This window comes from Solenopsis invicta, chromosome 14 (assembly GCF_016802725.1).
Source record: "Solenopsis invicta isolate M01_SB chromosome 14, UNIL_Sinv_3.0, whole genome shotgun sequence".
In the NCBI taxonomy this organism is placed as follows: Eukaryota; Metazoa; Arthropoda; class Insecta; order Hymenoptera; family Formicidae; genus Solenopsis; species Solenopsis invicta.
In genome coordinates, this window is record NC_052677.1 from 17,985,974 (window position 1) to 18,001,323 (window position 15,350).

At 38.3% G+C, this 15,350-nt stretch overlaps 1 protein-coding gene across 6 annotated transcripts in view; it reads left to right on the forward strand.

Annotated features, from left to right (window-relative positions):
- LOC105207730 (AT-rich interactive domain-containing protein 2) overlaps positions 1-15,350 on the forward strand; it is a 62,967-nt gene that overhangs the window by 44,816 nt on the left and 2,801 nt on the right. Inside the window, exons 5-16 of one of the 6 annotated variants that reach the window (XM_039457348.1) lie at positions 3,627-4,102; positions 4,724-5,238; positions 6,680-7,092; positions 7,178-7,397; positions 7,476-7,881; positions 8,481-8,657; positions 9,794-10,000; positions 10,074-12,175; positions 12,554-12,713; positions 12,813-12,971; positions 14,004-14,084; positions 14,821-14,912. In XM_039457348.1, the coding sequence (XP_039313282.1) occupies positions 3,627-4,102; positions 4,724-5,238; positions 6,680-7,092; positions 7,178-7,397; positions 7,476-7,881; positions 8,481-8,657; positions 9,794-10,000; positions 10,074-12,175; positions 12,554-12,713; positions 12,813-12,971; positions 14,004-14,084; positions 14,821-14,912 (5,008 nt within the window). Of the gene's footprint in view, positions 1-3,626; positions 4,103-4,723; positions 5,239-6,679; positions 7,093-7,177; positions 7,398-7,475; positions 7,882-8,480; positions 8,790-9,793; positions 10,001-10,073; positions 12,176-12,553; positions 12,714-12,812; positions 12,972-14,003; positions 14,085-14,820; positions 14,913-15,350 lie in introns of all 6 variants that reach the window. The other 5 variants (XM_011177341.3, XM_011177342.3, XM_011177345.3 and 2 more) reach the window with 5 other exon arrangements.

Below are 15,350 nucleotides of genomic sequence, written 5' to 3' on the forward strand. Positions count from 1 at the left end.
TCGATGGCAATAAAACGACGAAACGGACGAAATAAATGGTCGTTATATGGAAATCGGACGTAGGATTAGTTGGCTTTATTACTATAGATATCGCGGCTCCGACGTATCACTGCTCTTCAGATAAGCGTGTCGCACACCCCCGACGATCCCTATCGACCCCGCCTTCTGTCTTTAATTATTGTACAACTTTTTGAAATTCATCATTTATGTACATACCTCGGCCCATGTACCATGGTATATCTAAAATCTAACGAACGTTTTCCCCGCTCTGAATCGACTATCGCCTCAACTGATTACACAATGTGCCGCTTATCTAGGTTTAATCCTTTTTAAATAGATAGATGGATAGATAGAATAGTATTTAATTTGTTTCATCGTACACATGCACGCACGCGCGCGCGCGCGCACACACACACACACACACACACACACACACACACACACACACACATTTTTATCAAATTTTATCATACGTTTATAGCATACATCACATATTTTTATCACGTGCATTTTAAAAAATGTTAAGAAGATACAACTAATGTGTGAGATTAATTACGAGCAATTTATTTTATTTAGAACCAATAATTCTACTTTGACATCATTTATATGTAAATTTAATACATCTTTCTTAGGATGTTAAAACAATATGTTCATATTTTTATTTCTGAATTTTTATTTTTAAAAAACAAAAGTTGTTTGAATAATTTAATCTGACAAAAAATATTCTTTGGATTTGAATGCAATAATCAAATGCAAATAATCAAAATAAAAAATAGAAAGAATATGTAATTTAAATTATATGACTGACAACATTCTTTGGAAAAGTTTTTAAATTTATAGTTTTGGGGACAATTTTTATATTGCATTGATCTGTGCAATCTGGGCTGTGTTCTGGTCCGATATACATTGCCCGGTATTAAAAATTTTTAGTTCTTTATCACGTTATATATAATATAGATATTCAGTATTGGCAGTGAATTTTGGAATGCAACTCTGTTATCACTAATCACTTTGTAAGATTTTCCTGTTATGATAAAAATGGTAACACGGAAATTGAGACTAAAAACAACACTCTTTATTTTTGTTATTATTCATATTATCTTAGATAGTAAAAAAAAAGATATTACTTTTTTTATCTAGGTTTTTATGTTGATAATATATGTTATAACAATCAGCATAAAAATAAAATAAAGTTATTTCTTTATCTAGAAGATTATCTAAATAATTTTGTATAGATAACGACAAAACACTGTATACATTGAATTATTATATTACAGATATAAGTTTATCTTTTTTAAATCGTCTAGTATCTTTCTGAGAGTTTTGAATCGCGTCTTGAAGATTCTATTAGGAGTACTAAGACTCAATCGATCTTGATGGAAATAATCACGTTATGACTCATTTCTTCTGTAAAACGGAAACGCGAAGGAGGCGCTCCATATATCTGAATCTCTGTTTCCTGACGTAGATAGACAAACTTAATTACTTCACATGTTTGCTTATACCTAAACAACTAGGCTTTTCTATACCGATAATATTTCTTGACGTTTTCAATCGCTTCTTTTGAAACTTCAATATATTGAAGACTCATCTGTGAAATTCCGGGAAAAAGCCAGAATTCTGCCATTTATATTTCGAAATTGTGAAAACGGAGTTGAACCGATTTCATTGTGATTGAAGAGGGAGGAGGATCGACTACGGTGCAATATCGTCGCGATGCCTAACTCCGCTTTCTTGTTGCATCGGCCAGCCATGACCTGCCTCAATGAGCCGTTGCCGTCGCATCGTCAAGCGCGACAGGATCGGATTGGCCGCGTGTCAATTCCGGCAGCGACGATTGCCAGAGATATACGCGCTCATTCCCGCAACGCGGAGAAACGCGTCGTGCCTCTTCCGCAGGGAAAGAGATATCTCTCGAAGAAATATCTACGCTTGGGACAGAAGGACCCCACGTCCCAACGCGTATCAACTCGACGAGAGAGATTACTAGTTTCGTTAGTTTTAACAGGGAAAAAAGAGAGAAAGAATGAAGGACGAGTGTTTCGCCGAGCAAATGCGTTCAATATTACTTTTTTTATATATAGGTACATATATACACTTAATTTCCGTATGTATGATTACCACACTGGGAACTTTCAGTTTATTCATCGTAATGTGTTGGAGAAAATTACTCTGACTCATCTTTAAACTTAGATTTTTCATAATTATCAGAGTCATTTGAATGTGATCATAATACGCCACTTTAGATTGAAAGCATCTTTCTTATCCTTTTACAGCTACAAGTTTATATTATGTATCTACAATAAACAAGTGTCAACTATCGGTGTACTTTATGTTCCAACGTTCTTGAGCTGAAATCTAGTAAACCCAATAATAGATCATTATGGAAATAGAACGCTATGAAAATAGGACACTATGAAAAAGATTTCTCTATTATAATGTTACATTATTTATGAACAATGTATTTAAGAAAAACTTATATAATAATAATTGGATATTATTTCAAGTATGAATTTACACTATCAATTCAAAATAAAATGAATCAGAAGAGTTACTCGCCAAAAAATTTCACATAACTTTACACACTGTCACATAGTTTAGCGATAATTGACTGTTTCTGCAGCTTGAAGAGACTCGTAACTTTTTTTAAAAAAAGCAGTTATAATCCGTCTATTGCAATAAATTTATATATATTCTATTTTATACATATTTGGTGACCTATATCCCGTTAGATACACGTCTGCGGCGCACTTGCCGGAAGGTATTTAATTAAGCAAATATGTGTGAAGTATATATTTGATTCAGTCGATGTTTAACGTTGACTATAAGACAAAACGTGCATTTTGAAAGACGCAACGAGTTGTAATCATTTTAATTAGCTAGCTAGATAATTGTGTATTTCAATTATTTTAATTGAAGCATCGACGAATTTATTATATGATGTATGTTTGAAAACCGTCGGAAGGTTTTATGATGGATACTAGATATGTAAACGTTTGCACGATCCTCGTGTCCATTGATCCAAAGTAAACCTGCGATATCCATTAATATTACATTAACATAATTATAATAACAGTAACAGTAAGTAATACAATGCCACGCAACATCGAATATGTGTATCCTGATAATTTTCTTACATTCAAAAAATCATTGAGCTAATTATCATGATCACAATTGATCACTTTTGATTATCCAATTCTGAGAAAAGTGTTTGGTATTTATAATTGACTATAATTGTATGATAAAAGAATTATGATTAGAAGTTCCATTTTTGCAGTTACTTTTGTTATTACTGCTATAATTAATAATAACCGTATGTTTATACAGTTGTACCAACTATGAAAAAAATTTACTATAAATTGTGATAATTTCAAATATTAATATAGTCAGTATAAAGATAAAATAAACATTTCGATATAGTAGATACAAACTTTCAATTTTTCAAGGGATAAGATGTTTCTCTTTCTCATGACTCTAATCCATCAATACGACCAATAGATCATCTAGGGCGAGATTGATTCAATAAATGATACATTCGAATATAAATGTAAATTATTGGTTTTAAATAAAATTAATTTCTCTTTGCGCATATAAAATACTAAAGCCATTTTTTCGTCTTTTTTCAGAATCTCTGCGCGATTACAATGGGCTCTCGGCGGATCTTTACAAGTCCTCGAATTACGATAAGCTTGCGCTGTCACTCTTGTCGCCGCTGCCGAACGAGCAGGATTTCGCCATCAATGTTTGCACCCTCTTGTCGAACGAGGGTAAGCACACCCTACGGCTCGACAAGTATCCTCGTCTGGTGAACATCCTCCTGGCGCACGCCGGTGTCTTTGACTCGCCTGGCACGCGACAACTCTTCATCGAGGTGTACTCGCGCGTCCGTAACTATTCTATCAATTCCTTCTGGTCGGACGTGCTCGATTCCCAGGATGTGATAGACCTTACGAACGAGAGGACCTTTATGAAGAAGCCGCCCACCAGCCTGCCGACGTTTTCCAGACGGAAGACTCTCGAGAAAGAGAAGCAGAATAAGCAGGACGTCGCTGCGTTGACACCGGAGAACGAGGAACCCACGGCACCGATCGATGTCGAAGTGGTGAGATATATATTGTTTTGTATTTTTTGTTATTTTAAATTTAAGCTTAATCTTCAAAGAATAACTTGACGTTCCGAGTCTTCGACATATACAGAGGACAAAAATGTCGTTACCCTGACAAGTACAGTACTTGTTTTATTAATAAGAGATTGGTCTATTCCAACAAGGATAGATCTGTATTAAGAACAAATGATGGACTAACCTTTTATTAATGAAACAAATAGCGTTGACGTTATTTTGTCCGTTCGCGTCTCCTGTATGTATAAACTCTCTCTAAAAATACAAATTGAACAAGAATGCCTTCTACGGTCGCAGCTAAGTCTTCGTGCTTGTATTGTTTGTGTGATTTTATATACTTTTTTCAAGTTCAATGAATGCGCGCCGAATTAATTTTCAGTCATAACACAATTCTAAATTGAACAAGATTAAGTAATATTACGTATTATTAAATATTAACCCTTCTTCCCCCTCTCCCCCCTGAAAAAAACTGTAAAGAAATTATTGTGAAAAATATCACCTCAGCCAGGGTTCGAATCTGGGACCTCCCGAATCTCTCTAAAAAACTTGAATCGAACTCCTTGTTTTCAAGGCTCTAAAAGCTGTTTGTTGTATGGATTCCAGGTACCTCCGGATTGCTCGCGACTAGACTCGCTTGTCTTGCACTCTGACGAGAACTTGAAAGATCAGAACCAAAATTCCATAAAGTTCGAGGAGGAGGACAAGGATCTGTTTTGTGTCGGTCGGACGTTAGGCACGCAGGATCCATATGGGCAACGCGTGCTGCAGATCGCGTCGATCCTACGAAACCTCAGCTTCACGCCGGAAAACGCGACGATATTAGGCAGGAACCGGTGCTTCCTACGATTCGTGCTATTGTGCGTGAGAGCAAGGTGGAGCAATCTGCATCAGCTCGGCTTTGACATACTAGGGAACATAGCGAACGAAGTTATTTTAAAGGAAGCCGGCGAAAGGATAACGGACGTCATCCTGACGTACGTGGCCAGGGGAATCGAGTCCCAGGACAGGTTTATCGTTATATCTTGCCTGGAGGTACTCAACAAGATCAGCCAGCAAGACAGTAACGAAGAAATTGTCACGTTTGGTCTGGCTGACAATGTATATGAACTTATATGCAGGTAAATGTGTATTTGTTTTTTTTTATTTTGGGTGTTAGTTTACAGAAATTGATTAATTTTTACAAATTTTCGTTATTGGAAAAAGTCATAAACTGTAATTATTAATGAAAAGTATTGTAACTGAATATTTGTCGACAAATGTTCTGCAATAGTTTTTCATTTAATGGTATTTAAATCGTACTGTGTAAAAATGTATCATTAAAATCAGATGTATCACTAAAAACAAAATTTTATGTTCATATCTTAATTTTGGACTCAAGAGAAAACTATTCTATAAAATAATTGAAGTTTCCCATAAAAATCAAATATGCCCATTTAAAAAAAGAATTTAGGTTATGACGTCAAATCAATCTCTGTCTCAATAGCATCACATCATCAATAATTTTGTTCTGTGGTTTATACTTAAAATTATACGTTCTTAATCTTTATGACGTTATAAAAAAATTTAAATGTAAAATACTAAGAACTCTCTGAAATTAATGTCTTCTATTTATTTACATGAAACAGATACGAAGACCATAATAACACTATTTGATAGAGCACATTCTCAGTTACACAAATAATTTTTGACACAATCATCATCTTTGCTATGCATTTTTGCCAACGATGAACGAAAACTTGCGTGCTGTGCTCGTAAAAATCCACCAAATTCGGATTATACAATAGCTGTGATAGAACAGTCCAGAGTTTCTGATTTCTATCTGATCAAGTCGATGAATTAATGACATTATAGTAGCTGTGGATCACTTGGTGCAAATTTTTACGAATGTGACACGCAAATTCTTGTTTATTATTGGCGAAAATACATAATTAAGTACGGTGACTATTTGAAAAATAGTGTTTTTGTAGCTGAGAATGTGCTCTGTCAAATAATGTTATTGTGCTCTTTATATTTGTATCTGTTATACTAACCGTTTCATGTAAATAAATAGGAGGCATTAGTTACAGAGTGACCTTGGCATTATAGGATAAATAAGTAAATATAAAATTTGGCAAGAACCAAACAGTCCAGAGATGTTTACTTTTTCTTTTAAATGGGTCTTACAATTTCTTTCTTATATCTATTACATGTCCGGAGGAAAATTACTATATTTTACAATAAACGATTTGAAAACAAAAAGTATTTTGTTTCCTGACAATTTTAATTTTTTTGGATTTGTTTAATTTTTGTAGGAAATTCTTCAATTACTAATGAAGAATATTGTAACTAGATATATTTGGACACGAACGTTTTGCAACAGTTTTTTATACAAAGCTAACAAAATTTTCTGTCTATTTTTTTATTTGAAATTCAATAAAAAGAACTATTGCACAATAATATTTCGTTAGAATGTCGTGAAAACACAATTACGATACTTTTCATTAGCGCTATCGACAATGATGACGAGTATTTTCAGTGCAGTGCGTTGTTAATGCGAGACTTGGTCGTATTTGCTTGCAGATTTCTAGCTCTAAGCGACATAGCCCTCTTAGTGTATACTCTGGAATGTCTGTACGCTTTAACGTCGCTGGGTGAGAGACCATGCACGAGCGTCGCGCGGGTCCGCGGTGCCATCGATACGTTGGTCGCTCTCGTCACTGTGGAGGCACAGAGTTACGGCCCAAAGGCTTGCATTCTTATGCGGGTGGTCGAGACGGTGTCCACAGTAGCGGCACAGCAGAACACCACAGGGCAAGTCCCCGCTGTTCCCGCCACTCCTGCCACGCCAGCCACAACGACCGCGTCCGCGGCCGCGTCCGCGTCCACTCCTCCGTCTACGCCGGCTGCGATTACCACGACGCCGGCGCCTGCCAGTCCAGCGTCTTCTCGACCTACCACTCCCGCTACGACTTCAACCAAATCGACAACGCACAGTACGTCGGAATGAAATTGCAGATTGCTTTTTTTTCTATTTCTTACGATTTACATTTGTTTTTTCATTTCTATTCGCGTTTATAGAAGCGGTGGAGACAGCTAATGCGATTCAACAACAAAACGCGCATCAGCAGATTATTCAAGAGAACGAACAGTTCGCTCTAAGCTGGGTGAAAACGACCTTCGAACTCGTACCCGGCGCACGCATCGAACAGGAGGAATTGTATAAAAAATATCTCGGCTGCTGCACGAAAATTGGTAGACGAGGCGTGATAGCACCATTGCATTTTCCTAGATGCGTCAGGTGATTACTTGGAGATAAATCAACGTCATGATGTTTTACATGATGTATGTTGTTGTTTAACATACTTTGTTTGCGCAGATCCATTTTCGGCAATATTGTGGGGCCGAATCCGTTGAAGGGCGAAAATACCGGTACCCAGTATTACGAAGGCATCCGAGTACGGGGCACACCCACGCCGATCACTTATCCGAGCCAAATTACCACCGCCGTCGCGACTAATACACTCCCGATTGCGGCGGTCAACACTACTCCAGTAAAGGTGCTTCCTGTTCAACAGCGTACAGTCAAGAATATAAGTCCCGCACCCGATAGCACGGCCGCTCCCCAGGTCGATAGTCCCGCCGCGTCGTCCGGGACGCAAACGACCTCCACCCCCGCGTCTCCCATCCTCAAGGCCCAATTGTCCGCACCGCCGAAACCCCCGTCCAACAACACCTCGAGCCAGTCCCAAAATCCAGTGACCAAGGTTGATTCTAAAAGTCAGGTGGGTCCGAAATCCTCAGCTCTCTCTCTATACCATTCTCTGCCATTCTCGTTTATTACCTTGGTTCTCACTTTTCGTTGTGTTGTTGTAGCTTATAATGCTATTCTTACCGTTGGTTTTCCCTTTTAACACGAGCTAAAGCTACTTCCTTATAACATAGGGGTGAGAGAGTTCCCTTTGCATGTCACGTGAATCCTCAACTTAGTTCTGTGACCGTCGAGTATCGTGTAGATAAGTAAAGTAAACTATAAAAGCAATATTCGTTTCTCATTTCTTTTCTTGCGAAAAAATCCCAGATTTATTTGCTAAATCTACTATTATAAAATTTTACGTAGGATGAGATACTTGATATTTTCTATTCGCAATCATCGCTGCGGTCTTGGAAAATATAACGGCCAGAATTATTTTCATCAGGAATCAATGTATTGTCTGTGATTTACGCTTGTCAAACGCTTCTTCCGACTGCGTAAACAATAGCTACGCTATAATATACGAGATATATCGCAGCATGTGCTCACGTAAAACGCTTAAACTATACTTTCCAAAGTTGTAACTTGTTGTGGTGGTTGAAATTTGTATGTTGCCTCCTTGTCGATTAGGTATCAGTATCGCATCCGCATCTGAGCCAAGCGTTGCTAGCGAGCGGCTCCCAAACGCCGCAGCAGCAGCAACCGCAGCCGCAACCGCAATTACAATGTGTCCAGGTAGTTGCTAAAGAAGATAATCGAAGTGGCACTACGTCGAGTTCCATAATAAAAAGCCTATTGGCTACTAAGGTAACAGTCAGCAGCGACTGCATGCCCAGTGCTGCTGCGACTTGTGTGTCTACCCCTACTGCCTGCGTAACAAACACTACTGCTAGCATCGCATCCAGCATCAGTGCCAACCAGCTAATAACCAGCAACCAGGTATCATTGTTGTATATTAACAAGAATAAGTAGTTTTTTCTTTTATTTTTTTCTAGAAATTTTTAGAAATTTCTAGAAATTTTTTATCAACCGTTATGGAAAAATACTGTTATTGAAAACTCGCGAAAACAAACTATTGAAAATTATTGAAAAATTCATATTCAATATTTTACACTGTTAGTTTCAATAGGTTTTTGCGAGAGTTCAATAGCCTGTAAGGGAAAATTCTTGAGAATCTCGTTTTCTTAATATTTTAATGATGTTTTATAAAAAATATATAAAAAAGAAAATATTAAGTATTTCCAATTAATTGCACATGTGATATATAATGTAATTTAAGATCAAGATAGGTTACTATAAAAATCATCTCTTGTATGCGTGTTTAAATTGCAGTTATCTCATATGCAAGATAAATTTTAATTTTTTATTAATTTTATTTGTTATTTATTATAGAATCTACTGTAGAAATATTACAGAAATATTACAGAATTTCCTATCAATATTTGTTTTGATTTTTAGATGAATTATCACAGTACGTTATATATATACAGGAATATAATAAATATATGCATTTATGTTTTGTTCTTTTTTTTACTAGTACTTGTCAAAATGTCTGCTTATGATGTAGTGTGGTTGATGTATTCAGATTTTGTTATGTATTTTTCTTTTCTTTTGCAATATGAATTCAGACCAGAGAATGTCCTCTCTCTCTCTTTTTCTCTCTCTTTCCTTTCCTTCTTCACGAATATTTTACGATAAAAAAAAAAACCATTATTTAACAGTGTTATTTTGAGATTTAAATGAGAGTACATAATATCAAATACTAACAACAGCATGGTTTTTGATTGATGAATTTGATTGTTCTCTTGACATTCCGTATACAAATCTATAATACAATCGATGTGCGCGTGAAAAAAGTGATTAGATTGTGGAGAAAAAAAATTTGGAAATATGGGAATTGATTTATGTTCCCCGGTTAACATTATCATGGACATTTTATCTAGGTTGCCCAACGTCAACAACAACAAAGGTTACTACAGCAACAGATGACGGGTGTGATGCAGCCCGCTGCACCCGCGGCCACTCCGGCCACGGTACCCTCAAAGACTCCCGTCAACGTTAAGCAAAAACCGGCAATCGCATCCATTCCTGCCAAAAAGATACAAAGGCTCAACGGAGCCAAGTTTATTGTGACTAATAATTGCGAGAAGGTACGTAGCCGTCGTTTTTACAAGTTCACAACTTGGCGAAACCTTACTGTATCGAGTTTCTCGTTTGTTCTAGACTGAAGTAAATGATAATGACAATGTCAACCAAATTATCACGTCCACGGGTACGGTGGTGAACTCGACTGAAAACCACATATCCTCCTCGCCGAAAGTCTGTCGTCCACCTCTGACGACGACGGTCAACGTCGCCACCGGTACACCGAACAAGACGAATCAACGAGTGACGTGTACTTCCATCGCCGAGGATTCGGATTCTACCAACAACTCTTTGGCGTCCAGCAGCGGCATCGGCGGCAGCAGGGACTGTTCCTTCAGGGTGGGAGGGGAGGAGGAAAACATGCCGACGAGTTTCGAAGGTATCCTGCTTAACGGCGCGCCAGCGAGCAACAACATGGACATTGACGCGCAGGATGACGGTTCGTCCAAGGACTCGTCGAGCGTGGGCTCAAAGGACAAGCCGTTGCAAAGCATGATGCTGGTGGACCTGCTCGAGAGGAAAGTCGACAAAGAACCGATCCTAAACGGTGTACTGAACAAAAACTCGATTAATGAAAAAGAGATGGATTTGGTGGAGAATCACATCAAGAAAGTATTAAAAGAATCTCCCACCGAACTGAAGATAAAGGCCGAGGTAGAGAGCGGTAATGTTATACAGAACGAAGTGTCGGAGGATACTCTGATTGAGGCGCCGCGAGGAATCAAGAGATCAGCCAGCGAATCAGATGAGCTAGATATCAAGAAGCCAAAGTATTCCAACGGCACGATGTCTCCGGATCCAGCGGTCGACTCGACTACAGCGGAATCTACGGTATCGAGTATAAAATCCGAGGAGCAGGACGACGATAAGGACAGCGAGAAAGCGACCGTTTCTTCCACTGCGGCGAATCTCTATGCCGCTCTCGCGGCGGATTGTATAGAAGATGAGATGGATCTAGAAGAACAAGTGAACGTTAACAAGGACACGATGAAAGAAACGCCGGCGACGGCACCAACGACCGCGACGGTAACGGTAACGGCGACGACGACGGCAACGGCAACGATATCAGCAACGGCGACAGCTACAGCAGCAGTGGCAGCGACGGCGACAGTAGCGATGGCAACGATGGCAACGACGGCAACGATGGCGGTGGCAACGGCGACTCCGACCCTCTCTCTTCCTCCTCCTCCTCTTCACGTAAAGACGGAAGTGACGCCACTTCTTGTGAAAGAAGATCCACCGACTCTGCACATCAAGGAAGAACCTCACATATTCATCAATCAGATCGCGAGTATCAATCAGTCGCAAGTACCATCGCCGCATCAACAACAGCAACTCATAGTGACGGCACCTAGGCAGATAGTCGTCCAGCAAACGATCCCGTCGAGCAACCAGATGATTATTCCTGCCACAACGGTGAAGGGCAGACCACCTCCTCCTCAACCGCAAGTGCTCCTTCAGCAAAGCGCAGGCGGGCAGCTGCAATACGTGGTGTCGGGTGGAGTACCCGGTCAAAACTACGTATTGGCACAGCCGCAGACGGCTCTGGTGCAGGGACAAGCGCAAACTGTTCTCGTGGCGCAGACGACGCAACAACAGGGGACCGGTACCAAGACAATTATCATATTGCAGCCGCAGGCCGCTGCGCAACCAACCCCGCAGAAGATGGTGGCAGTGACGCCGCAGGGACAGCAGGTGGTCGTGACGCAAGTTCCTCGTCCAATTCTGCAGAGTTCGGCGCTCAGCAACATCCCGCCACCTCTTGTACCTACGTCCGCCACTATCCCGCAGGCCTCTATCATAGTCAATAGCTCGGCAATGGCACAGACCAACCCGAACACAGTGACCGTTACGATCCCAGCGATGGCTCAACAAACTCCGGTGTCTACCAGCGTGCCGTCCAGGGTGGTGACGCCTACCCCGGCGTCTACGCCGCCGCCCACCAGGCCCACGACTCCGCATCAGGCAGCGGCCACTCACGGTGTATCCGCTGTCAAACCGTCACCTGTTACCAAAATCGTCAAGACGGTGAGTTCGTCAACCTCTACCGAGCCGGAATCGAAACCCTCTACGAGTCAACAGCAACAACAGCAGCAACAACAACCATTGCAAGAAAATAAAACCATCACGATCAAAATTGATCCCAATGCTTACTTGTGCGAGTGGCGGGGCTGTCTTAGGTAAGTTCAAAGACGAATTTTTAGAATTTTAGCATTTTATTGCAAGGTTCACGCAAAATATATTTTTAACCATCAAAAGCTGCTTTCATCAAATAAGGAATCTCTCTTTCATTTATTAATTTGTGTATTCACATATCAGTCGATTGTCATTTACTATAGTTACACTTTTATTAGCTTTTCTAACAAATTAACATTTTTTAAAGGTCAAAATCAGATTCAGCGCAACTTAAAAATTACAAATAAATATGTAGTTTTTACTTGCTACTCTGGAGGCCAAAATCTACCTATTGTACCTTTATGAAATAATTTCACAAAAGCTATTAAATAAAATAGTCATCCACAAGATATTGAATTGATGTAAAATATCAATAATTACAGACAATTTAAAACACCGCACGAAGTCTATCTTCACGTTTGTGAGGCCCATTGTCCGAGTGGTGGCGAGGAGATACTATGTTTGTGGGCGAGTTGCGATGCCCTCAAGAGACGCAAGTTCTCGTTAATGACGCATCTCTACGATAGGCACTGTAATGCGGACGTAAGTAATACTTGTATTCTATTCTCTCGCGAGTTTTTATTGATTTCGGACGATACTTGAGACCGTGAGTTTTACACTCGCAACTTTTCCTCTCTGCAGACAATGTCGATGAGGAGGAAACAGTTGACGGTGACGGGTAAAACCGAAGTCTCCACGTCTACGCCTCCGACCCCACATCATCCCGGATACGCACCCAACGCGGCATTCCACGCTATTAAACGGCATGCTCTGGAATTCGTTAATCCTAAGGAGTTAATGGTAAGTTTTTAAGCTGTCACTTTGCATTTCCAAAACATATATTTGAGAATAAAGAATTTAACTCTGCCGTTCGTTTTTTGTTTATTTACGCATTTAATATTGATATATTGTACGCCGATCCTGCCGTACAACGGCATTGACGCATTCGAGACGTGTACTGAATTGATTTTAGTTTCCAGTTTTTTGCACTAAAATTTCAATATTTAATGCACATGCGGAGAAATACAAATCAATACAAGTTTTTAGTTGCAAAATGTATGTAAAAGAAAATATAAATATGTATGGTGATTTTATAGTTTACTATAATAGGAAAAGAAGCACGATACAATTTATGTGTGCCCTAGGATCGGATTTTGAAAAATACATTTATTTCAAAATATTTATCTTTGTTTTATAGTTTTATATATTTTCAGTCTATTGTTAAATTTTCAACTATTGATTATTAAATTAAATTGATTATTAAATACGTATTAAATGTTTAACAAGACATTTTTTTATAAAATATTCAGCAGACAAAAAAATTGCAAACACTTGCTTTTTCGATGAAAATATCGTACAATGTGTTAAATTCATATCGATTAAATAAATGATTATCTGTATATAATTTTAATCAATATAAACGTATTAATTAAAAATGAAAAATTTACGAGAATATAAGATTGGAAAAACATTAGGAGTAATATTTATAAAATAATTGAAGTTAAAAAATGATTTTATCTTTACTTTCATTTCCACTATAATTGAAGATAAAATCGTAGACCCGAACGAAGGAACAGAGTTAAGCAAAATATTTTATATAATTCTAGTCTAAGGCAAACTTTCAATAATAGAACAAATCGATAGTAAAGATATACATAGATACACAAATTTATAATCTTAAACACACTTAATACACATCTCGAAATACACATATTACAATCTTTCTTCCTTCATGTTATAATATTGATTCTATAAAATTACCCGACAGTCTTCGATTCTGCTTGATCTTTGATTGGTTAATTTAACGAAATTTCTTGTTCTCTCTTGGCAAAGCAGCAAAGGCCGACCAAGCCCGCTGCAGCCACTTCAAGCTCTTCTTCCCCCAGACCTGGGCAAAATTCTCCACCGGAACAGGTAAAAATGTATTGAGAATTGAAAAAGAAATTGCGACGCAGCTACAGCTCCAGCTACGCTGCTGCTGCTGCTGTCGTTTCTCTGTTGCTTTTTTTAGTTTCTGTTTTTGCACACCATGTCATTTCCCCCTTGAACCTCATTTGTTTTACCTTTTCCCGTTTTGTTGTAGCATGTCTTTTTTTTATTTTTTTTATTTTTCGACATTACATTTGTAGCATTTGTACTTTTTTTTTTTACATACGTCGAACTTATAATACTCATGTTAGGAGGGTGTTGGCACGACGCTCGTTTCGATAGAACAGCAGAGAAACCGGACTCCTACATACCAAGTAGACGTTGCTAGTTCCGTAGGTTCTATAGATATATGTTTGTGTGTCATATGTGTGCGTCCTTGTTGTATTTGTTATAACGTGGTTAAGGTGCAAGAATATACGGATTCGTCGTCGTCCATTACACGACACGTCGAATACACGCGTGACTGTCCAGGACAGATATCGAACTGCAATTTCGTTAAGAAGTTGCAGCGCTTCTTTATTACACATTAACACGGCTCCCATAACGCATTCAGTAGAACAACATCGTACAATTGTGAAACTACATCAATGCATTTTTTACATCTTTTTTAGCATTTCAAAGAACAATGAGTTTCATTTGTTGTCTGTCATCAGTTGTCTCTGTGTATGAAAGCAAGCGCGTGTGAACGATTGATTGTCAACTGTGTGTTTTTGTCTTGCAGGATGACAACGAAGGTCCAGTGACCAAAAGTATTCGCCTAACGGCAGCTCTCATTCTTAGGAACCTAGTCATATACTCAACACACGGTAGACGGTAAGCTATTCGTCGTTCTGTTTTATTCCATTATTTAGTTAACTCTTGTCTGATGAAAGTTTATTTCAGAATTTCTGTATAAATTTTATAACATTTTTAGAAAATTTTCAATTTGAAATCAATAAATAAATCAATTTGAATTATTATACATACAGGTATTTGTGCTAATATAATATTTAAGATACTGTACCAAAAATATTTATTTCAAAATCAATTCAATTTTAATCCAAATTTATTTACTTTGATTTCTGAAGGCTTCTTTAAGGTTTTGCTCTTAAAACATCATTTTATTATTATTTCGTTAAAATTTCATATAATTGAGAAATGTTATAATGCTGTATCTTCTATTCTATTCAGGGCAGTTTTTTATAAAAAATAAAACTCCGCCACATATCTGTCAATTCAGAAGTCATCTTTTCTAGAAATCTTTATATATGT